The sequence below is a fragment of the Salarias fasciatus genome, assembly GCF_902148845.1.
Source record: "Salarias fasciatus chromosome 7 unlocalized genomic scaffold, fSalaFa1.1 super_scaffold_4, whole genome shotgun sequence".
NCBI lineage: Eukaryota > Metazoa > Chordata > Actinopteri > Blenniiformes > Blenniidae > Salarias > Salarias fasciatus.
Window position 1 is genome coordinate 899,479 of NW_021941229.1, and position 25,292 is coordinate 924,770.

Sequence of the window (25,292 nt, forward strand, 5' to 3'; positions counted from 1 at the left end):
GAAACCATTAGCTCTCCTCCAGCCCTACCTCCAAATGCTGAACAGTGTACCACTCAAATACAAACAGACTCCCCCAGTCACTCTCCTCCTGATCATAAGCCTTGCACTACACAGAACCAGACTCCCAGCCCTGTTTCTCCATCTCCGATACTATCACCAAGCTCTTTGCCAGTTCAGTCTGAAAGACCTGCATCCCCACCTGCAACTCCAGACCCTCCCACAACTGAAATAACTACCGTGCCTTACTGTTCCTCTCCCCCAACTACATGTGCACCCTCACAAACACCTGAACACTGCGCAAAACCACCGTGTTCCTCTCCAGCCAAGCCTCGTTGCAGCACACCACCTCCACCACCCACTCTGCCTATTCCCTGCTCCATTTCCGCACCAGCTGTTATCCAACACCCCATTCCTTATTATACTGTCGTGTCACCACCAACCACACCCAGTGCAGCTGTCATCGGTCCCACGCCTGCTTCGGCTGCGCCACCATGCCCCACCCAAAATTGTGCCTCCCCTGTCTCTAACCTGGTATCATCTTCCACCTTGACCTCCACCACCGCAACTCCAGTAGTAACCCCTTTGATGACTCCCTTTGAACCTATCAAGCACCTAGTCCCTGCTTCAAATGTCACACATCAGCCACAATCAGTTGTGTCAAATCCTATATCTGCAGCAAATTTGGCACCTTGTACATTTGTAACTCAAACTGCTCTGTCTTGCACCTCCATATCATATTACACGACCACACATCCAGTCGTTCCCGTTGCCCCCCACCTCAATTCAACGGTACCAACTTATGCCACTGTCATACAAACTGTATCTCATTGCAACATTCCGTGCCAAGCTCTGCAAAATACCTCTTCTGCCAACACCGGCATAACCCCTTATTCCTCCCCAGTCCCAAAAATAAAATCTTGCACTTCTCCGCCTCTACTTGTGAAAACTTTTGCGTCCAATCTTCCAAATGCTCAATCGAATGCAACACCAACTAAAGCTGTTCCTCTGTACTCTTCCACATTTCGTGCTGCGCCACCTTACACACCTCCTTCTCAGGCCCCCCACAGCGCTCAGGATAAGAGGGGCATTCGACTTCCACCTCCTCCCCCACCGCCTCCACCATACACACCACGGAAAAAGGGAAATGATCCGCCAGGTCCTGCAACCCGAACACCCATGCTCAGGGTAGACAGCAAGGCCAATGACAAAGAGAAAGAGGAGAAGGAGAGAAAGGAAGCTGTGAAATGTACAGACTCACCAAAGCTCTGTGAGAGAGCCAGCTCTCTGAAGCACAGAGCACAAACTCCGCCAGTCGCTGTGATGAAGGGAGAAAAGCAGCCTTCCACCTCCTCTCCTGCCAAGGCCTGCTTTAAGCCCAGCTGTCTCAGCTCAGCCCAGGCTCAGCTTGGGGTACTACACAAAATGCTCTGCTCAGGAGCCAGTGCCCGGCCCAACACTCCCAACAGCCAGCATGCTCTCCCCCCAAACCAGCAGGGCTGCTCTGGAGCCAAGGGCTGCTGTGCTTCTGGGGAGAGACCTACAGCTGGGCCGCTGACCGCCACCCAGGCCGACACTCTTCGACAGGTCCAGGAAATTCTGGGAGGGTTGGTGTCGGGTGCCAGGTGCAAACTGGACCCAGCCAGGGTGACAGAACGGCTCCTGAGTCCCAACGGACCTCTCCGTGATATCCGAAGCCTGCAGACCCAGCTCCACAGCCTGGAGGGCGTCCTGGAGACCAGCCAGAACACCATTAAGGTCCTGCTGGATGTCATTCAAGACCTCGAGAAGAAGGAAGCCGAGAGAGACGGGTGAGGCAATCATTCATGTCAGCATGCCAGTTAATAAAAAGTAATGAAGGTACATCAACTCAACACTGTTTGAGAGTAATTAAACTTTTGTCAGAATGTAAGAATGATACAGTATATTGGCATGCTTACTATAATATTAGACATAATTACACTTTCATACAACTGCTCACATTAGTTAGATTTTATTAGGGATGCACCTATGCCAATTGGCACAGGGCACTGCAGAGTACTGGTACTTGTGCATGTGAATGCTCTGACCCTGAGGATATCATGTCTCGTCATGTCCAGCAACGTCGCAATAGATTGTATTGTTTGTGTACGGAGAATAAACTAGGATAGTATCAGCAAGTCCTGCTTGTACTCATCATTTATAATCGCCTCATTGGTGCATCCCGAGTTAGTGCATTTAATTTTCCCTGAATCAGCAAAACTCTTCTAGGCATAACGCAACACTTATTACGAGTGTGCATAGTAATGAAACTAGTACAACTGAAAGAATAGTCGGAACCTAAGTTCATGCAAGGAATAAACAAGCCAAAATTCTGTATGTGGAAAAAATACTGAAACCACCCTGTAGGTGGGGTATAGTGTAAAAGTCTGTACTAGCAGATCCTCCTAACAGTGTTAACTTTAATTAGCATATTCCAGGGTCCGCTTCGACCATGAGACATAATTGAAATGTTAAAAGTTTACTGCAGGAGTTCAATTTTAGAACTTTCACATGGAGGAGAAGATGGTCTGGGCACACAGTATTGTTTTCTGCGCCAACAGTTAGTGTGAAAAGTGTCACATGGCCCAGGGTTAAAGAGGGTTTTTGAAGGGGCTTGTTTGGGTTGCAGTGCAGCGCTGAAGCCTGGGCCAAAAGTAGAGCTATCCCACAATTCAAGTAGTAAATGTGAAATGACTGAAGCCCTCAGGCTGATGGAGCCATAAACTCAGGCCTAACAGGGCCCACTGCTGCGTGGAAAGCCATTTGGTAGTCTTCACTCAGTCTTCTTTTAACCCTGATGATAAAGGTATACACCAGTAGTCGGGAAGGGGGGAGGAAGTAACACTGAGACAGTGTAAGTTATGAGTCCCTGGTATTTCTGGAGACCTGCAAAAGACATGCCAGCATGCAGCCGAAGTGCCTGCTGTTTTCTTTCCACACTGGTAATTTTTCTACTAAGAACCCGACTAGCTGTACACACACACACACACACACACACAACCAAACCAAAACAAACAAGGAGCAGACGTGATGTTGTGATCGCAGCTTTGCAATAAAAGATTGTCTCCTCTCTCCTGGAATGCAGTAGACATGTGGGTAGTTGGAAGCAGATTACTCTTCTCCAAAAAGAGGAAGATCCACAGCCCAGCATAATAACCTCGCTGTATTGTGTTGTGAATATCACAGATAGATGGTAGTCAGCCGAAGCTTCGCTGTGATGCAGCTCCTCTATTTATAGCCAATCCCTGCTTTGTAAATGTTGTAAACACAGAGCTGTGAAGACAGAACACAACGTATATGTGATGCATATTGGGGACACACCAACGGCACTTTTTAAAGGACAAGTACAAGTAGGAGAACTAACCTTTAGCCACTTTCCAATACTGAGTACTGACACAGGTACTTATCAAATACCATGAAGCTAAATTCATACCCAATACGCAGATGACACTGGAATAGTTTGTTGTCTCTGTGTTGACACGACGTCGCCTCCAACAGCCTCGCAGTGTGAAGGACACACTGGGCGGCGTTGATTTACACACTCCCCATGCGAACTGTACACCGGAAGACGGAAAGACCGAGTCTGCTGTGTGCCGCCACACACTCCAGCTGGCTGTCAATGAGCGTATCAGTCAGACGAGTTCTGCTCAGCATGTAGCATGTAGCATGTAGCATGGCCTGAGGAAAAATCCTCCTACATCTAAGGCACCGCATCTCATAGACCTCCAGACTGCTATAAGACAGAAAGTCTCTACAGACCTCCAGACTGCTATAGGGCACCGTGTCTCTGCAGACCTCCAGGCATGGACTGGTGGTCTGAGTGATAGCTGTTCACACTGTTCTGTTGGGTTGCCACATGTGAGGTGAGCAGCTGAAACACACATTAAAGCCAGATGTGAACAGCCCTGTGGGACCGGAGTCTTTGACCAGGAATATATCAGTGATCTTCTCACATGTAGCATTGCTGGAGTGTGAGCCCTGGAGCTCTTTAGCTTGTAGCATGTAGCATGTAGCTTGCAGCACGGCTCTGAGAAGGGTGATGTGTAGAGAGAGAAAGGCAGCAGAGAGCAAGGCAGCTTCTGTACTCATCTCCACGGAGGGTGGTGTCAGTCATGCAGGTGTCGGCTCTCAAGCTGAGGAACTTACGTCATGCCAGACCGCAGGGAGTCTTTTGGGAGTTTGGTTGCACCTTTTTTGCTGCAGCGGTCTCCCTCGTGCATGCATGCCGCAGACGGGGAGAGATAGGATCAGTATTTGGCTGTCATGGTTTTGGTGGTTTCAGATGCTCCATGCCTCTTAGTGTAAACCGTTTACCATTCTCATCAACTCTTTAATTAATCTCCCTCTTACGTCGTAAGCTGCTTAGTAATTTCTCCCGCCTTATCACACCAAAACGTACATGATGTGGGGATGTGTGAGAGAAATACTGGATAGGACGTGATATCCTGGGAAGGATGTGCTTCTATGAATCAATGGAAGGGCTGACGGATATCTGAGCGGCAGAATCCACAATCAGGCCACGCTTAAGTCTGAGCAGTTAAAGATGTAGGTTCAGACAAGCCAGAGCTGCGATTGGCATGAAGACTCTCCCGGAGACCCTGCTCACTCCACAACGTTTCAAGTGAAAGTTCATTGTTTTTGCACTTTAGTTCCACAAGATGTGATAAGATAACCCAATGTGTGTTTCCACATAGAAGGGAAAATACAGAAAGGGATGTAGTGAGCGTGTCAGGCCACTAGTTGGTGCCGTGGATCCTAATGAAACCACACACACACTGCAGAGAACAGTATACTCTGAACCAGGTGAATCTGGACTGGGACCAGGACCAGAGAAAATGGACCAGGACCGGGAGAATGAGGACTGGGATTGTCCATAGACTAAGCATGTGACCCACTAACGTTTATTGCAGTGGTGGCTCACATGACAGCAGTGCAGCCACCACGGTTACTACGATGGAGCCAGCACATTTTCAAGAAGTTCCTCCTGGGGAGCCGCTGGAGTGCGGCTCCCCAGGAACACCAGGAACCTTTGGTTGTTCGCTTAAAAACGTTGTCGTGTAAGGAAGGCCTGTACGTATGTCTGCAGCTAAAAGCAGCACACTGAAGAAAACCAAACCCAAGACAATGAAAGACTGAGGTTTAGATCTTCAGACCTTTGTAGTGTTTTCAGTGACTCTTCTCACGGGTCTTGTAGCATGTCTGATCTTAGAGTGCTTCGAGAGAGATTCACTTCAAGCTTTTTGGTCAAGATCATCCATTCTCCTAAATTCTGGTACAGTAGCAGCGTTCTGTAAAAGTTCCACCTGGACAGCCCTTTCCAAAAGTTGCCGTTCGAATAAACAGGCGGGCAGAATGCTACCGAGGTTTAGAGCTTTGACTTGAAGTGGAGCTGAGTGTTGAAGAGAAGCAGTGCAGACGTCCGAACACGTGACTGAACGGCCCTCCGTCTCAGAGGGTGACACATCTGGCCTCTTCCGTCTGGGAGTTCACTGATTTGGTGCTCTGCATGCAGACTTCTACCTCATAAGCATTATTTTATGCCTGGAGTGAAGCAGTGAGTCACGCTTTACGTAACAGGCTGAGCTTGTTGGAAGCGGTATCGTTCATTAAAAAATGATCAGGGCTGATTTCAGAGAGAGGATTGGTTTATTTGTGGGGAAACAGAGAAACGATAGCCTGAATATGTCTTTTCACACAAGCACACGCACGCTCCATACGTTCCTTTTCCCCCTGATATGTCATCTCGCTGCTTTTCAACAGAAGGCATTCCTACCGAACCGGACAGGACATTGAGAACTGTGGGACCTGCAGGGACTGCGCCTGCATCATCTACAGGTACGCACACACGCACACACACACACACACGCGCGTGTACGTGTACGTGCCTTCCTCCACGTGGCCGGGCGCCGGTGCTCGGCTCTGTGGTTCATGCTGTGGTTTCCATGGCGTCAGTTTGTGGGAGCGCGTCGGGCTGTCATTCTGCTGGGTGTGACGGTGCAGCCGGACGCACAGCGCCGGAGCGTAAACACCGCCGCAGGTTTGATCACTAACACCAAAAGACATGGATGTGGACTGATCACACACTCTCATGCACTCCCTCTCTACTTTAATGAACTGAACAACAACGCAGACCTCGGAGGTTCCCTGCTGTGTCTGCCTCCCCCTCAACAGTGACCTCTTAAATCCCAGCGCCTCCTAGTGGCTATGTAGGTCATGAAACGACCGAGTGTTGTCATTCACACTGTCAGATGTGTGTATTCGTACAGCCACAACCACTTTGTTCCTCCTCTGGAGTAAATCAGTCAATAAATCGACCTGTGTATCTGCATGTGTTACATGACATTAAGATCACACCTTTCCAATGCTTTACAGCAGTATTTCTGAAGGTTATGAATTGTTGACCAAACTATAATAATGAGTGAGAAATCAACTCAATTTTCAACAGAAGAAAGAGGAGAACCAGCAACCAGCAGAGCAACCAGCAGAGCAACCAGCAGAGCAACAGCTTTGTTGAGGAAGCTGAAAGTTGTACGTCTGAACTGAAAAACATCAGATGACACACATAAAGCCAGCGGATGCTATGAAGATGAAGTCCATATTGATTCCAATCCAGCGATTTCTCCATTTGATGGTTTTTATTGTGCTTCTTCGTTTGAACTGTTTCGGAAACTATTTTAAAGATTTTATGTCTTGAAATCCAAACTGAAGTCATTCAATGCAAAGAATGGGATTCCTGCTCAAATGTAACTAATTTAAGAGCAACTTCAACCGTGAAAACAAAGGAAGACAGAAAAACACTGTCAGTCTGTGATCTGATCTGATTATGTACATATATATAGATGCTACAGCTAGGGGGAGCCAGGACGACAGGTCAAAGTTGACCAAATAATAACGAGATCAGCTACCAGGATAACAAAGTACCATCGGAATCTCTACTGGTATGTCAACACACCTACACCCACTGGTATGTTCTCTCTATGTTCGCTCTATGTTCGCTCTATGTTCGCTCTATGTTCTCTCTGTTCTCTCTCTGTCAGCCTCTTCAGGCTGTGGTGGAACATGCCCTGTAGGGCTTTGTCTTCCCATGATCCTCCTCTGGCTCCTGGTTCTCTCGGGGTTCCACCGTCTGAGGCGTTCACTGAGCAGGTTCTCACTGGGTCATGTTCTGGATGTGTTCTTGGAGGGAGGATGTTTCCTCCTGGATGCTGGCTTTGACCTTTGACCCTCCCCAGTCCTCGGCCTCCAGCCTCAGGACCTGGACTTGGGGTGGAACCCTCCTGCTTTGTGAGGAGGTTCCTGGTCTTGATGTCGGTAGCTCTCATCTCTTCCAGAGTCCAGGATATTATACCAGCTGGGTAATCTGATTACTGGTAGGACAGACATGTTAATGTCCTGGATTTGATTCCTGCCATCCAGCTGACTGTTCAGGACCTGTCTCACCCTCTGGAGGGATCTGGCTGTGGCTGATCTCTGACCTCTGACCTCTGACCTCCGGGCTGCTTCATCCTGTGGTTCTCCAGGTATCTGGAGCTTCTTCCACAGCTCTGATGTCTTCAGGTAGTTCAGCCCTTCAGTCTGGACCATCGTCCCTCTGCTTGATACCATCTGTCCACACTGATCCAGTCCCAGAGACGTCCCCATGTCCCTGCTGGATGTCCTGGTGAGGTGGATCAGGGAGTCCATGTCCTGCTGGACGTCCCTGGTGAGGTGGATCAGGCAGTCCATGTCCCTGCTGGATGTCCTGGAGAGGTGGATCAGGGAGTCCATGTCCCTGCTGGATGTCCTGGAGAGGTGGATCAGGGAGTCCATGTCCCTGCTGGACGTCCCGGTGAGGTGGATCAGGGAGTCCATGTCCCTGCTGGATGTCCTGGTGAGGTGGATCAGGGAGTCCATGTCCCTGCTGGATGTCCTGGAGAGGTGGATCAGGGAGTCCATGTCCCTGCTGGATGTCCTGGTGAGGTGGATCAGGGAGTCCATGTCCCTGCTGGATGTCCTGGAGAGGTGGATCAGGGAGTCCATGTCCCTGCTGGATGTCCTGGAGAGGTGGATCAGGGAGTCCATGTCCCTGCTGGATGTCCTGGAGAGGTGGATCAGGGAGTCCATGTCCCTGCTGGATGTCCTGGAGAGGTGGATCAGGGAGTCCATGTCCCTGCTGGATGTCCTGGAGAGGTGGATCAGGGAGTCCATGTCCCTGCTGGATGTCCTGGAGAGGTGGATCAGGGAGTCCATGTCCCGGTCAGTCTTGGCTGCAGCTTGATGTCGTCCATGTAGAGGAGTGACTGGCGATTGTTCCACTGTGGAACCGGGTCCTGTCTCCACTCCTGGTGCTGGTCTGGCTGAGGGGGTTCAGGTCTCTGCAGGACAGCAGGGGGGACAGAGTGTGTCCTGGTATCTGCCACATCTCATGCTCTCCTCTGCTCTGGCTTCCAGTCAGCTTCCAGAGCTGATTCATGGCCTCGTTGAGTTTCCAGGAAGGTTCTGGGTTCCCTGTTGATGCTGTACAGTTCCAGACCCTCCAGGATCCATGTGTGCAGCACTGAGTCAGAGGCTTTCTATAATCAGTCCAGGCAGGGCTCAGGCTGGGGGTTCTGCTCTTACAGTGTTGTTCAGTCGCCCTGTGGACCAGTACCTGCCTGGCTCCTCTGCTGTTGTTGCCAGGTCCTTTCTGGGTTCTGCTCAGGTGTTGTTCCATGTTCCTGTTCATCTTAGCCGCTGTGGTGCCAGACAGGAGCTTCCATGTAGCTGAGCAGGTTCTAGGCCGGTAGCTGGACGGTGTTGTTCCCTTCTGGGGTCCTTCATGATGAGGACTGTGGACCTTGGGTTCCACTGTGGATGGTTCCCTTCTCTCAGCAGCTGGGTCATTTGGGCTGCCAGGCCTTCATGGAGAGCAGGGAGCTTCTTCAGCCAGTAGGTGTGGATCCGGTCAGGACCTGGAGCTGTACTGGTCTTCATTTCTGCCACTCATCTGCTGTAGTGATGACTACTGGTTCTTGTTCTGGGAGGCTGCAGAAATGGTTGCTCATCCACCGAGGTTCACTTTTAACAAGGACTCCAGTGATTTCCAGACATTTGTTGACTTTTGTTGCATTTTTTTAAAGTCATTTCATACCATGATGAAGATGCAACTTTTTGAAAATGTTCTGATTCCATTTCTGTTGGAAACTGGGAACAGGCAACAGTTCTGGCCCTGGCCCTACCCCTGGCCCTGGTTGTGGTTCTGGTCCTGGCCCTACCCCTGGCCCTACCCCTGGCCCTGGTTGTGGGTCTGGCCCTGGTTGTGGTTCTGATCCTGGCCCTACCCCTGGCCCTGGTTGTGGGTCTGGTCCTGGTTGTGGTTCTGGCCCTGGTTGTGGTTCTGGCCCTGGCTGTGGTTCTGGCCCTGGTTGTGGGTCTGGTCCTGGTCCGGGGCCGTAGTGATTTAATCTTTATCCGGTGTTTAAAGCGGCTCCACTTGTTCACTGCTTGGTTTTCAGTCCTTCGGACGTTTCGGTGTAAAAGCGACACTTCAGTAAAGCGACGGGTCGTCAGCTGAAGCTCCGTCGTGGAGACGGAGCGCCAGTCTTCTCCGGTCCAGGTCTCTCTTCTAAACACACACGCCTGAAAATCAATCAGCGAACAAACAGGATTTCACGGCTGACAGCGGGGAGAGGAGAGTGTGTGTGAGAGCGAGGGATCTGCAGCGTGATGGGATCGGAAGCATGACAAGCACCCCTGAATGCCTGAATAGGATTTGATTAAGAGAGGATTAAAGCAGCTCTCATTATTGAAACTTCCATGTAAACACCTCGCAGGGGTTATATTAGTCAAATCATATCACCGTCTCAGAGAGCATAACCCAATTAGCAGGCCAACTTTCAGCAGCAGTCTGTGGAGTTCTGCAGCGGAGCTGTGAAACGTGGCGTGCGCACACCTCACACTGATTGATTTCACTGATTTGATCCTCGCTCCCTCGCTCGCCCATTTATTATTTATCGTTTTTGCTAATAAGGTGTTTCCTGTAGCTGCAGCACTTCCTCACCCTGAAACCCTTTTCTCCCACAAACAATATCATAGCTGAAGTTCACTTACTGTAAACAACATACATGAATCAAGCAAATGATTATTTTAATCTGGTGATGCTCACTCATTTATTTATGCTGTGTGTGCAAACCTCCTCAATCAAGAAACGAGCGAGGGAACAAAGGCGGGGGGGATGAGAAGAAAGATGGCTGAGAATCAGAGTGGAGAGATCTGAGAGAAAAGATCTAAGATTGAGAAATGGAACAAGAGAGAGAGGGAGGGAGAGAGAGAGAGAGAGAGAAGGAGGGAGGGAGGGACAGAGAGAGAGAGAAGGAGGGAGGGAGAGAGAGAGAAGGAGAGATGGAGGGAGAGAGAGAGACAGGAGGGAGGGACAGAGAGAGAGAGACAGGAGGGAGGGACAGAGAGAGAGAGAAAGAAGGAGAGATGGACACGGAGAGAGAGAGAGAGAGGGGGGGGGGGGGGGAGGGGGGACACTGGCAGAAGAAGCCCAGAAAGAAAAGATTCATTTATAATCTAAATACGTTTTCATCCTGAAACTTGAGACTTACTGTTCAGAAACGTCAGCAAAGCTTCCTCATCTCAACACGAATAAGAAAACTGACCAATCATCACTCCTCGTGACGGCTGGGTCTTCATGTTCTCCCTGAGCAGCAATCCGGAGTGATTCCACTTCGAAAACTGACAGGAAGGCCTTTATTTGCTGGTGTCAGCGTTAACACTCAGTCATTTCTTTCTTTTCAAGTCCAAAATCAACACAGATTCTTCACCTCGCGTCAGCTGACTGGCTGCCGGTTCTGGAACGACCCGTCCAGGACAGGAGCAGCGTCTCAACAATGAGTGTTACTAAAAAGTTGTGTTTTGGCCTGTTCACACGGGAGCGTAGCTTGAGCAAATCTGAAAAGTTCCCCCTTCAGACAGTCGGCCCGAGCTCTGCTGCCATGGAAACCAAGACCCCAAATACAAGGAAAGCGTTTCCACCTGAACCGGTGTAAACCTGTCCGGACTCAGAAATCCGGCTTCCTGTGTGAGCGGAGCGGAGGGCTGGCCTGAAACCGGAGCAGAATCAGCTTCAGACGAGAGTCTGGCAGCGAGAGAGAGAAAGGTGAAGATGAAGTGAAGGCCCAAAACTCAGTGAGTGATGGAAAAGCCATGAAAGCTGACAAGACAGATTCCATCAATTAAAAAGCTTCTTGAAATCTTAGTCCTCTAAGAAAAGCAGAGCTCAGCACGCCACGCTGTCAGTCTCCCCGAGAGGCTCAGACACATCCGGAAAAATGAGCTCCACGTCGGCTTTCTGAGCCACGATTCAGGAGAAGGAGTGATCTGGACCAATAAGCTGGAGGTGGACGGCTCTCTCTCTCAGCGCTCTGAGATCAGACAAGGTTTAAGGATGAAAAAATAAATAAATAAAACTTGTTTGAAACCCTAAACAAGAGAAATTCCCTGGATAATAAAAGAATAACTTCAGTGGAGAAAGACAGAATCATTCAGTGAGATGTTGTTCAGCCTGGACTCATGAGGCGTGCTGGGAAGTGTGTGTGTTCCAGGACGTGCTTGTGTGTTTCCACGTTGTTCTTACTGCGGACGTCTTTCCGGGGTCAGTAAAAATGCTAATGACTCTTCAAGCATGCAAATGTCGGCACTTGTGACTCCAGAATGTAACATTCGAACACTTCGTACCCCAGCAGGACTCGTAAGTAAGCACTTCATCTGTTGTGTTCTTTAAGGGCTCGGACTACAGGAAGAATAATGCATGATGAGTCTGAAGTTGTTCATCCAGCACCACTGGCACATTCACTGCATGCTAGCATGGGAATAGGATTGTGTGGAGATCGTGTGGCCATGCAGGAGTGTTAATTAGTGAGATCAGCTGTGATTTTTTTTGTCGTTTTGCTAATGGCGAAAGTGCTGTATGGAACAAAGTGGAGACGTCTAACAAGGAGGCGTTGAGCTTAATCCCTGAGGAGTGTGGGGAGACAGCAGCCTAATCAGAGCTGCGCTCCGTCGGGCGCTTGGCCGGAGGAGCCGGATGGGCCGCCGATCCCACAGGGATTAATGACTCTCTGGACCAAACGTTTTCAGCTAAACCAGAGGTCTGCTCAGAGTTTCTTCCTCTTTCAAATGCAATTCTTCACTGGACAGCAGATCGCTGCGAAGAAGGAGCGCTGAGGAAGCATTTCTGGTCCTCTCCTCTTCCTCCTGGCCGACTCTGAGCTGTGCTGATGCCGCTCACGCTTGTTTCATATCTGCACCTGCTCATCTCCGCTCAGGGCCCGGGTTGACTCTTTCACATCAGCGGTTAGCAGGCCGGGTGGCGTGGCGGAGGATTTCTCCTCACACTCTGGAACTGGGAGGACGAAGGCTCTGGACGGTCCACTGGGAGGGCTTGAGACTGGACACGGAGTCTGCCACTGCACCGAGTGCTGGACCTGTCATAGATCCGATACCAGCAGCGAGGGATGCGACCCCCGTCAGCAGTGTCCAGCAGGAGCCACGTCCACGGTCTGGACGGTCTTTACAAAGGAAGAGGACAAAAGTTCAGACAGACGGTAGATTACCGTACTGGCCCAAATATAGTACGACTCTCATAGTAAGATGACCCCTATTTTTCAAACATCATTTTTTGAATCCAAAAACAAAGGTTCTTTTCCAAAGACCAGATTGGTATTTAGTTATTTACCTGATGGTTTCGGCAGCTGTCAGCTGTCTTCTTCAGAGTGTTTGTCACGTGATGTTGTGGTGACGTATCTTGTCAGCTGATTTATACAGGTTTTGGCGCTATTCTCCCACTAGTGGAAGCGGGAGAACAGCGCCATCTGCAGTCCGACTTGTTGAGTACAGCATCCCACAGCATCCCAGCATGCTGTGGGAAAGGAACTTTTTCTTTAGAATAAAAGAACTTTTTATTGTACAATTATTTAAACTCAAAAACTCACAACAGAGATAACATTTCACGTGATTTAAGATTAAAAAAAATATCACTGCAGTACTAAATAAAAAATATATTCTCTTTCTCAAAATAAGCAACAATTAAGTACCTCAAAGGTTCAATAACTGCATTAATGATGTAAATAACTTTATAACCATCAAATTCACGTTCTATTTAACTTCATGAACATTAATAATTCAGCCCTCCTGAATGTTGGGTTCAGTTTGGCCTGTAGAGAACAGTTCTTCAGAAAGAAAGTAGGAGATTTCAGCTGCTCTGAGCTTTTATTACTTTCTCCTGAAGGCTGTAAAACTGAAACAAACCAGAGAAACATAGAAGTGAACAAACACACAAGATGCTTCACAACATACATCACTGTCTAGAAACAAAACAAGTCAGTATTTAAAGGGGCTGTATCATGCAAAATTCACTTTTTGCATGTTTTAACCTTGTTATATAGTTATGTACTCACCAAAAACACCCCAAAGCGTTTTTTTTCCTTCATGCCTGTGTGTTTGAGCTTTCCTGGTGTTTCTGCTGCTCAGAGAGGCAGCCCCTCCCACCGTGAAAACGCTCTGTTTCCCATGTTGACGTCACACGGCTCCCCTGATGCTAAAATGATGGCTCCTCTAGATGCTCAACATGACTAAAGCCATAAGCCATAAGCCATGACCCAGCCATTCAAAGTGAGCTCGGGCTCCAGTCTCCGATCTCCGGTCTCAGTCTCTGGTCTCAGTCTCCAGTCTCCGGTCTCCAGTCTCAGTCTCCAGTCTCAGCCTCCAGTCTCCGGTCTCCGGTCTCCGGTCTCAGTCTCCGGTCTCAGTCTCCAGTCTCAGGTCTCCAGTCAGTCTCCATTCTCAGTCTCCAGTCTCAGGTCTCCAGTCAGTCTCCGGTCTCAGTCTCCAGTCTCAGTCTCCAGTCTCAGGTCTCCAGTCAGTCTCCAGTCTCAGTCTCCAGTCTCAGGTCTCCAGTCAGTCTCCAGTCTCAGTCTCCGGTCTCCAGTCAGTTTCCAGTCTCACTCTCAGGTGTCCAGTCAGTCTCCAGTCTCAGATCTCCAGTCAGTCTCCAGTCTCATTCTCCAGTCTCAGTCTCAGGTCTCCAGTCAGTCTCCAGTCTCAGTCTCCAGTCTCAGTCTCCAGTCTCAGTCTCCAGTCTCAGGTCTCCAGTCAGTCTCAAGTCTCACTCTCCAGTCTCAGGTCTCCAGTCAGTCTCCAGTCTCACTCTCCAGTCTCAGTCTCCAGTCTCAGATCTCCAGTCTCAGATCTCCAGTCAGTCTCCAGTCTCAGTCTCAGGTCTCCAGTCAGTCTCCAGTTTCACTCTCCAGTCTCAGTCTCCAGTCTCAGGTGTCCAGTCAGTCTCCAGTCTCAGTCTCCAGTCTCCAGTCCCAGTCTCCGGTCTCAGTCTCCAGTCTCAGGTCTCAGTCTCCAGTCAGTCTCAGTCTCCGGTCTCAGTCTCTGGTCTCCGGTCTCAGTCTCCGGTCTCAGTCTCCGGTCTCAGTCTCCAGTCAGTCTCAGTCTCCGGTCTCAGTCTCTGGTCTCCGGTCTCAGTCTCCGGTCTCAGTCTCCAGTCTCAGTCTCCAGTCTCCGGTCTCAGTCTCCAGTCTCAGGTCTCCAGTCAGTCTCCAGTCTCAGTCTCCAGTCTCCAGTCAGTCTCCAGTCTCAGTCTCCGGTCTCAGTCTCCGATCTCAGTCTCCGGTCTCAGTCCGGTCTCAGTCTCCAGTCAGTCTCAGTCTCCGGTCTCAGTCTCCAGTCTCAGGTCTCAGTCTCCAGTCTCCAGTCTCCAGTCTCAGTCTCCAGTCTCCGGTCTCAGTCTCCAGTCTCAGGTCTCCAGTCAGTCTCCAGTCTCAGTCTCCAGTCTCCAGTCAGTCTCCAGTCTCAGTCTCCGGTCTCAGTCTCCAGTCTCAGTCTCCAGTCTCAGTCTCAGTCTCCAGTCTCAGGTCTCCAGTCTCAGTCTCCAGTCTCCAGTCAGTCTCCAGTCTCAGTCTCCAGTCTCCAGTCTCCAGTCTCCAGTCTCAGTCTCCAGTCTCCGATCTCAGTCTCCAGTCTCAGGTCTCCAGTCAGTCTCCAGTCTCAGTCTCCAGTCTCCAGTCAGTCTCCAGTCTCAGTCTCCGGTCTCAGTCTCAGGTCTCAGTCTCCAGTCTCAGGTCTCAGTCTCCAGTCAGTCTCCAGTCTCCAGTCTCCAGTCTCAGTCTCAGTCTCCAGTCTCCGGTCTCAGTCTCCAGTCTCAGGTCTCCAGTCAGTCTCCAGTCTCAGTCTCCAGAGTCCAGTCAGTCTCCAGTCTCAGTCTCCGGTCTCAATCTCTGGTCTCAGTCTCCAGCCTCCAGTCTCCGGTCTCAGTCTCCGGTCTCCGGTCTCAGTCTCCAGTCTCCGGTCTCCTTCTCCGGTCTCAGTCTCCAGTCTCCGGTCTCAGTCTCCGGTCTCCGGTCTCCGGTCTCCGGTCTCAGTCTCCAGTCTCAGGTCTCAGTCTCCAGTCAGTCTCAGTCTCCGGTATCAGTCTCTGGTCTCCGGTCTCAGTCTCCAGTCAGTCTCCGGTCTCAGTCTCCGGTCTCAGTCTCCAGTCTCCAGTCTCCAGTCTCACTCTCCGGTCTCCGGTCTCAGTCTCCGGTCTCAGTCTCCGGTCTCCGGTCTCCAGTCTCAGTCTCCAGTCTCCAGTCTCCAGTCTCAGGTCTCAGTCTCCGGTCTCAGTCTCCGGTCTCCTGTCTCAGTCTCCGGTCTCAGTCTCTGGTCTCCGGTCTCAGTCTCCGGTCTCAGTCTCTGGTCTCCGGTCTCAGTCTCCGGTCTCAGTCTCCAGTCTCAGGTCTCAGTCTCCGGTCTCAGTCTCCAGTCTCAGGTCTCAGTCTCCAGTCTCAGTCTCCGGTCTCAGTCTCCAGTCAGTCTCCGGTCTCCAGTCTCAGTCTCCGGTCTCCAGTCTCAGTCTCTGGTCTTCGGTCTCCAGTCTCAGTCTCCGGTCTCAGTCTCTGGTCTCCGGTCTCAGTCTCCGGTCTCAGTCTCTGGTCTCCGGTCTCAGTCTCCGGTCTCAGTCTCCAGTCTCCAGTCTCCAGTCTCCAGTCTCAGTCTCCAGTCTCAGTCTCCGGTCTCAGTCTCCGGTCTCCGGTCTCCAGTCTCAGTCTCCGGTCTCCGGTCTCCAGTCTCAGTCTCCAGTCTCAGTCTCTGGTCTCCGGTCTCAGTCTCCGGTCTCCAGTCTCCGTCTCCGGTCTCCGGTCTCCAGTCTCAGTCTCCGGTCTCAGTCTCCAGTCTCAGTCTCCGGTCTCCGGTCTCAGTCTCCGGTCTCAGTCTCTGGTCTCCGGTCTCAGTCTCCGGTCTTAGTCTCTGGTCTCCAGTCTCAGTCTCCGGTCTCAGTCTCCAGTCTCAGATCTCAGTCTCCAGTCTCAGGTCTCAGTCTCCAGTCTCAGGTGTCAGTCTCCGGTCTCAGTCTCCGATCTCAGTCTCCAGTCAGTCTCCGGTCTCCGGCCTCAGTCTCCAGTCTCCAGTCTCAGGTGTCAGTCTCCGGTCTCAGTCTCCGATCTCAGTCTCCAGTCAGTCTCAGTCTCCGGTATCAGTCTCTGGTCTCCGGTCTCAGTCTCCAGTCTCAGGTCTCAGTCTTCAGTCTCCAGTCTCAGTCTCCAGTCTCCAGTCTCCAGTCTCAGGTGTCAGTCTCCGGTCTCAGTCTCCGATCTCAGTCTCCAGTCAGTCTCAGTCTCCGGTATCAGTCTCTGGTCTCCGGTCTCAGTCTCCAGTCTCAGGTCTCAGTCTTCAGTCTCCAGTCTCAGTCTCCAGTCTCCAGTCTCCAGTCTCTGGTCTCCGGTCTCAGTCTCCGGTCTTAGTCTCCGGTCTCAGTCTCCGGTCTCAGTCTCCAGTCTCCAGTCTCCAGTAGGCTTATGAGTGTGGAAACGGTCTACACACTGCCAGTGTGCTGGAGGTCATGTAGAGGTCAGGCAGTTCACAGCAACACACACTTTGCGTATTGTTTGTGTGTGGAGTATGACTTGGGCTTTGTGATACTGAATTCGTGCCGGTGCGGTATCGACACCCGGTATGGGTTTCAGCTGGTGTTCGCTGATGGTGGTATCGGTGCAGCAGCACTTGAGAGGAACCTACAGTGAGATCCCATCATTCCCTGCTCTCAGCACACACCCATAATGCACCAGCTGCTGGTGACGCCACTCTGCATGAGCCTCACGCCGTCGTCCAGCGCCGTGGAGCACACCGAGCGGTGGAGCCATGCGAGGGAGACCCTCCATCTCAGCATCTCTCCTCATCGCTGTTCTTGCGAGTTGGCCTCCTCCCTCTGTTACTTTCTTTTTTTTTAAACAAATGCCGAACTCTGGTGTGCGGTTAAATATTCATCCACATCAAAAATTAATCACAGCAGCTTTAAAAGGTTTTAAAAAGTAATAATAGTGTTAAAGGCGAGCTGGCTGGGTGTGGGTGAAGGAGGACTGCCAGACGCGTCCGTCCAACAGATCCGGGACGGAGCGGCGGCGGCGCTGCGTGTGCTGGATGAAGCTGGTGGGGAAGCAACAGTCCTGACCCGGTATCAGGTACCAGGTCGCTTCTCCACACAGCGTGCTGCACAGTGGAGACGCCCTCCACCACACGCTGTCTTTTATTCTGTTCAGCAACGAGCAAAAATATGCATTTTAACATCCCAGTTCACCACTCAAACACACAGTACCGTCACTCTGTGTTCTCATTCTCTCAACACACTTGATATTCCAACATAGAACAATGATCAACTCCTTCACCTGCATCCAAACAAAAACCACGTCTGCAGCATCGCGATTCCTGACCACTGTCGTCATACACTCAATATCGACTTGTTTCTCACATAAAATCATATCGACCAAACTTTAATCAAACTAATCAAATGGAAACGGTGAAACAGACCCAGAGGAGCCCTGAAAATGGAGAATCAAGACACTTCGAGACAATCTGACTGCGAGAAGCGTCACTGCTAGCATAGACAAGATGCTGAGCGTAATAAAGCCTGTCAGTCTGAGAAACTGGATGGATTAATGGAGAGACAGCTGGAGGTGGAGCGAAGATGGAGGAAAATACACACTTACTAAAGCATCTTGCGACTTACCCTGTACCCTTCTTATGTTTTAAAACAAATAAATGAATCACACTGATATCACAATAGCAACCTGGTGAGGGACATCTGCACTCTGTCTGGACCATGGACCCCCAGAGCCCACAGCTGTACTTCATGCAAGATAAAAGTGCAGCTAAGTGAGGTAGTTTATCATTTGATGTTTGTTATATCTGCAAGGTCGCTGGTGATTTCAAGTCCTTGGTTTTATTCTTGCTTGGAAAACGTTCCTAAGTTCAGTGACGTTAACTGTACATCTGAAGCTAAGATCCGGTCCACGTTATGTTTCATGATTGCAGCTGTTTGCTGCACACAATCCATAATAAAACTCTTCATTGTTGATGTTCAATCAAAATAAGTACATGGAATAACATGGTGAAGAGGAAATCTGGACTGAACTCCCTGAAAAAAAGACAAGATTCAAATAGATCTCTCACAAGGAACACATCTTACTGATGAGTAGTGCAAAAAACATCACTGGGAAGGGGTTGGCCTATTTCTTTCTCATCATAGGCTATTCATCAGAAAACGGGAATTTTAAATACTCCGAAGATTGTGGACCCACGCCCTATCCCGATCATTTACAAAGTGAGATAAGCTCATAAATACCTTTTTTGTGTCTGTGCGTCCAGTGGCTGGATCCCAGCTGTTAGCATCGTAGTTAGCTTAGCTCAATTGCTGGAGGTGAAGAGGAGACAGAGCTGGACTGACAAAAGTGGACAAAATCCTCCTTCCAGTGGTCCAGGGGACGGCGTATTAGCACGTGAAGTTAATCCGAATGGTTATGAAACATTTTAAAAGACGTATTTTCTTTTCAGTCCGTTCAATCCATTTTGATACACACAGACCTGCACATGTGATCTGCACAAGGATACACCAGAGCACAGCAGTAGAAGCCATAGACTCGGCCGCTGTGTGGGATGATATGATAGGGGTAAGGCGTGGATCCAAAATCTTCAGAGTATTCTTTTAATACTTGAAAACCTGATATTCACAGTCTCATCACCATGCAACATCACCGTCCCAACAAAAGAAGTTTGTTCATAGTGGATACTGCTGTGTCTGTATTTGTGTTTTGTCGGCTAATAACAGAGTTTTCTGGGTTTTTCATCATTTAATTTGTTACAGCAAGTTCAGCGACAGTTTTGCTAACTGTTAGCGTGTCAGTGGGTTTTCCCATACAAGTTAGCATAAAGCTAGCGGGACTTTTTACATAATGCATGTTGTGATTTACATTGTTTTACTGCTTCACGTCCATGTGCAAAGAAGAATTCAGCCTTTATGTGATTAATCTGCCAGTCAGGAGACAAATCTCTTCTCTTCAGAGCTAATTTCACTGACAGAGCTTCTTCACTTATCTCCTCTATGCACATATATCTATGGCTCTATGCACATATATCTATGGCTCTATGCTCATATATATCTATGGCTCTGCCGGCTCTGAGTGTAACCAATCAGACGGTGCTGTGGGCAAAACAATGCTAAGTCAAAATAATCCCGTTTCATATTGACCTCTTATTGGCAAAAGCCCGATGCAGATATGCATCAAAATGCTGAATATTGGCTCCGATGATCGGCTGATTCGTAATAAAAATGCAGCTGAGCCAAGAGTTGTGTGGGATGCCTACATGGCCTTTATGAGGTTGATGATTATTTCATAATAGTCAAAAGAAAAATGAGCAACTAGCAAAGTCACTTGAAATCAAAAGAAAGGTTAAAGGGTTCGAAATTTTTCATGCAACCAAATCAGGTACGACCTCGATTGAACTTAGAGCAACCAGCATTGCTTAAAGGGCAACTCCGGTTTTTTGACACCTGGACCTCATTTCTAGGTGTGTGTCATGCTCATATACTCACTCAGACAAACATCGTGCAGCTCGGAGTCCTTCAGAAGTTATTTAGATCCAAACGATGTAGCCGCACTAGCGGGGGTGCCACAGCAATGGAGCGTTAGCGCGGGACATAATCTCTGCACAGTCGCTCATTTCGGCTGTATTTCTTCATCCATCGCCAGTGTTATCATGAAGTCAGCTCGTCTACCGTCTTCAGGTGGGTCAGCTGAAGAGCTGACAGTTTTCGCTAACTTAGCCACAATTAGCTCGGATGGGAACGTTGCGGAGCTCCTCTCCCCAGCAGAGAGGCACTTTGAGTCGGCCTCGGCTGTCACGGTGCCCCGGCGTCTGACTTCCAGGGGCCGAGTTGGAAAACGGCCCTCAGCTGCTCCACGGAGGCTCCGGACACCGGCGAAGACGCACGGCTCACGCACGGCCGCTGGGCCGCTGGACGTCTCTCCTAGCCGGGAGGAAGCGTATCTCCGCTCCCCGGCGGATGCGCGCTCCGGGCCGGCCGCGGGACACCGCCGGAGGCCCCCCCTCCGACCGAAAGGCAACCCAGCGCCGATGGAGGAAAAATACAGCCGAATTGAGCAACTTTGCAGAGATTATGTCCCGCGCTAACGCTCCATTGCTGTGGCACCCCCGCTAGTGCGGCTACATCGGTTGGATCTAAATAACTTCTGAAGGACTCCAAGCTGCACCATGTTTGTCTGAGTGAGTATATGAGCATGACACACACCTATAAATAAGGTCCAGGTGTCAAAAAACCGGAGTTGCCCTTTAATATAACTAAGAAGGCAGAAAAAACATACTGTATTTTATTTACTAAACAAAAATTCTACGAATTGGCTAATAAAACAAATCAGCTTTTGGCACCACCAGCCAGGAAAGCACCTGGTAAATCTTCTATTTCAGTCATACAGAATTACTGGCCATGGACAAACAATCGTCAGATTAATGAAAGTTTAAAAAAAATTCTGCTCATTTTTATAGTTCATTTAGATCCAGAGAGGTTTAGAACGGCAGTTAGATTTCCCCACAACCATCAGAAGATTAAGTAAAATTGGTGGACTCCCCTGTTTCACAATTCGAGTTAGATAAAGCTAGCTGCACTCCAATCAGGTAAATGTCCCAGAGAAGATGGCTTCCCAGCTGAGTTTTTTAAAGTAATGAAAGGGAAAATTAGTCATTTGCTGTTGAAGGTCTTCAGTAAGTCTCTTGAACACTCTGGACTTCCAGAATCAATGTATAGAGCCACTATAATATTAAGAACCAAGAAAAAGAGAAGCCCAGAGCTGTGCTCTTCATAAAGCCCCATCAGTCTTCTCATCTGAGAAGCGTCCATCTCCATGCACATTCTCTGAGACTGGAGAGGGGCGGGGGAGCGAGCTGTGCAGGAGGAGCTGTGCATTATGGGTGGAGCTGTGCATTAGCTCTCAACATGGCTGCCAGGCGGAGATTCAGGGATTGCTCAAATAGGCGTGAATGGTTCAGGAAACAACTCCATGCGTCTTTTTAATGGGGAAATGACACTATAGCTTTATACAAAGCTCAAAAAAGTGGATTTTGCATATTACCCCTCCTTTAAACACCTCAAGGAAGTGACTCAGTCATTATTAATGCTGGCAAGGACAGCAGTTATGGTGAAATGGGAGGGAGATGAGCCTCCCTCTGTGGTTACTTGGAAATATCTGAGGTCTGAGAAGGCGGGACATTATATTAATGGAAGAATCCACACATCCCAGCAGAAATGGAAGAAACCATTGGAACTTCTTGGAATTCCAATGTATGTGTATCATGAGAATGACTCTTGTACTGCTTGAGTTTGAACGCTGAACTTCTCTCTTTTTCTTCTCATCTATGGACCAGTCTTGTTGATTTGTTGACTTGTGAAAACTTCAATTTCTCCTTTTCTCTTTTTTTGCTATGTTTTGTTTTGATTAATCAAAAAACTAGAATAACAATCATGAAACCAGTCATGTATCTACTCTAAGTAAGTTATTTGTCCTTGAACTACTCCTTGAACTATCTCCACATCCCAGCTTCACAAGCGCTTAAGGCAACCAGTGCTATCGACTAGCTGTTTTCAGTACATTACGTCAGTTGAACAAGAAACATCCATGAACAGTATCACATAACATCCAACCGGCATGATAAACCCACACATAACACATTCCCCCATCAGTTGAACAGTTCCAGCTCGCCTTCTCACCTGCAACAGAGCAAAGATATGCATTTAGCATCACGGTTCAGCACACACGTTCTGGAGGTCTGGAGGTCTACAGAGACTCTGCCTTATAGAGGTCTGGAGGTCTACAGAGACTCTGCCTTATAGAGGTCTGGAGGTCTACAGAGACTCGGTGCCTTATAGCGGTCTGGAGGTCTACAGAGACTTGGTGCCTTATAGCGGTCTGGAGGTCTACAGAGACTTGGTGCCTTATAGAGGTCTGGAGGTCTACAGAGACTTGGTGCCTTATAGCGGTCTGGAGGTCTACAGAGACTCGGTGCCTTATAGAGGTCTGGAGAGGTCTGGAGGTCTGTAGAGGCTCAGTGCCTTAAGGCAGTCCGGACAGAGGAGACGGTCCAGAACGAGCTGGATGAACCTCTCTGAAGTGAGGTGGAGGTGTGATACCATCAGCCCGATACCCTGGGTACAGACGGGTGTAACCAGTCTGCCGGGACGCCACGGGACCCCAACGCTCAAAATGCTGGCTAATGCGTAGGACAGGGGGGAGAAAGCTGCTACGCACTGCACCATGGGTAAGTAGCTGAAGGCTTGTTGTGGCCCGTTGATAAAGTGGAACCTGCAGGACGAGGAGTGGTAGGATGTGTTCTGTCAGGCGAGCCGCTGTGAGGAGCTGAGAGCTCCTGAGCATGGAGCCTCATTCATACGTCCGGAATGTGTTTCCCGGCTCTGCAGTGCTGCTTCTCAGCTGGGGCTCCAGTTTCCTTTCACCGGCTTTGAATCAGCCTCATGTGGCCCAGATGGGCGTCAGGGTCCAATTCCAATACCCTGACCATTCTCTGACACTGGCCCCGGCGTCTGGCTCATTGTCCTGCTTTTATCCAGAGGAATACTTTACAGGCATCACAAAGAGGCACCTCTTTCCAGCAGATTGGTTATGTCCCCCCCCCCCTTTCCCTTCTGCTTTGAATACATTTCACACCTGGATGAGGAAAAGTGGTGCAAACCGGCAGGTCTGGAGGGTGAGACGAGCGTCAGGGAGGACAGATTTCCCAGACGGCTATTTCCACTCTGCTCTCCTCTGCACGGCCACATGAGCCCCAAACCAGGTCTGACCCAGTCCATCCAGAGCCGTCTGAGAAGCCCCGAGACCAGCATCGGTGTCAGGGCGTCCTGACGAGTATGCAGTGCTGCCATGCATCAGCAGAGACGAGACGAGTTAGAACGAAGTCACTGAGAAGTTTAACTGCTCAGCCGTGCTACATGCTACATGCTACATGCTACATGCTACATGCTACAGAGTGTCAGGGCTCACAAACTGGCAATGCATCGTGTTATAGAATTTAAAAAAATAACTGATACACCTCAGATTGAGGTGTGCTGAAGCAGGGAAAGAGTGAAAGCATGCAGGACGCCGGCCCTGGAGGACTGCAGCTGGACAGCCCCGGCCTGTGGAGAATCAGCAGGCTTTATGGGATTTAGGAAGTACTTGTATCAGTATTCCATATTGACAGGTGGCTAAAGATTAGTGCTTTCAATCGTCATTTAAAAGAGTGATTTCGGTGCATCCAAAACATGCAAACAAGGAGAAACTCTAAATTAAATGCGTGCTCTCGTTCGGCCGGGTGTGGTGTCTCCCAGAGACACTGACGCAGCAGCAAATTATAGATGAGCTTCTCATGTTCGCGGTCACTCCAGTGCTTCCCTGAACCTGGATAAAGCCGTTCATTAAACATTGACAACTCTCCACCATTATCATAGCAGGGAGACTGAACACAGTACGTAGGACTCTACGGGAGAATACTGAGGTGAGAGAAAAGGAGGAAAGTGCATCTGTGTTTGGAGAAGCAGTGAGGACCAGCAGACAGGAAGGAGAAACTTAAAGCATAGAGTGGCGGAGGAAGCTGTGGAAGACGGACAGCAGACGAATGTTAAAAAGAATCACAGCCTGATGGACTGTTCCAGCGTTCAGTTTAAGGGATCTGAACCTGCATGTGCTTTACAGGCAGCATCGCTCTCGTAACTGTAGAACAGAATAGCTCCTCCTCCTTTAGCTCCTCCTCCAGCTCCTCCTCCAGCTCCTCCTTTAGCTCCTCCTCCTCCAGCTCCTCCTTTAGCTCCTCCTCCTCCAGCTCCTCCTTTAGCTCCTCCTCCTCCAGCTCCTCCTCCAGCTCCTCCTCCAGCTCCTCCTTTAGCTCCTCCTCCTCCAGCTCCTCCTCCAGCTCCTCCTTTAGCTCCTCCTCCTCCAGCTCCTCCTTTAGCTCCTCCTCCTCCAGCTCCTCCTTTAGCTCCTCCTCCTCCAGCTCCTCCTCCTCCAGCTCCTCCTCCTTTAGCTCCTCCTCCTCCAGCTCCTCCTCCAGCTCCTCCTTTAGCTCCTCGTCCAGCTCCTCCTCCTCCAGCTCCTCCTCCAGCTCCTCCTTTAGCTCCTCCTCCTCCAGCTCCTCCTTTAGCTCCTCCTCCAGCCTCCTGCCTTAGTCCTTCCTGGTCCTCCAGCTCCTCCTTTAGCTCCTCCTCCAGCTCCTCCTCCTCCAGCTCCTCCTCCTCCAGCTCCTCCTCCAGCTCCTCCTTTAGCTCCTCCTCCTCCAGCTCCTCCTGCAGCTCCTCCTTTAGCTCCTCCTCCAGCCTCCTGCCTTAGTCCTTCCTGGTCCTCCAGCTCCTCCTTTAGCTCCTCCTGCAGCTCCTCCTCCTCCAGCTCCTCCTCCAGCTCCTCCTTTAGCTCCTCCTCCTCCAGCTCCTCCTCCAGCTCCTCCTTTAGCTCCTCCTCCTCCAGCTCCTCCTCCAGCTCCTCCTCCAGCTCCTCCTCCAGCCTCCTGCCTTAGTCCTTCCTGGTCCTCCTGATCCTCCTCTGGAGCTCAGGCTGGACTCTCCTCTGCTCCTCTCTGTCCCCTGAGGTGAAATCCCTCATCTTCTGGTTCAGGAGGACTTCCGGCTCGGGGTGACTCGTGGGTGGTGGTTTGAGAAGCACCGTACCCTTTAAGCTTTTCTACAGCCTCATAGAAGTTCAGCACATTGTCAGAAATCTCAGTATATTCAATGTCAAACTTTGTTGGACTCAAAAGCCAAGGCAACATGTTTAATTTACTGATTTAAGGCCCCGTTTACACAACGCTTTGATTTTACATCCATTAGAAATTATTTCACAGAAAAGGTTGGGGGGTTAAAAACCATGTCATTTTCCTGTTGGGCCACTAGCTGGTGCTGTTTGAGTTGTTTTGTTTTGTTTAGCCACCCTGGG

The 25,292-nt window shown here is 49.9% G+C and overlaps 1 protein-coding gene across 1 annotated transcript in view; it reads left to right on the forward strand.

The window, feature by feature from the left end:
• The first annotated feature begins 610 nt into the window (after nucleotides 1-610).
• LOC115383365 (protein INSYN2B) overlaps nucleotides 611-25,292 on the forward strand; it is a 45,673-nt gene continuing 20,991 nt past the window's right edge. Inside the window, exons 1-2 of the mRNA XM_030085551.1 lie at nucleotides 611-1,808; nucleotides 5,779-5,853. Of these exons, the coding sequence (XP_029941411.1) occupies nucleotides 1,177-1,808; nucleotides 5,779-5,853 (707 nt within the window). The 5' untranslated portion in view covers nucleotides 611-1,176. The remainder of the gene's footprint in view (nucleotides 1,809-5,778; nucleotides 5,854-25,292) is intronic.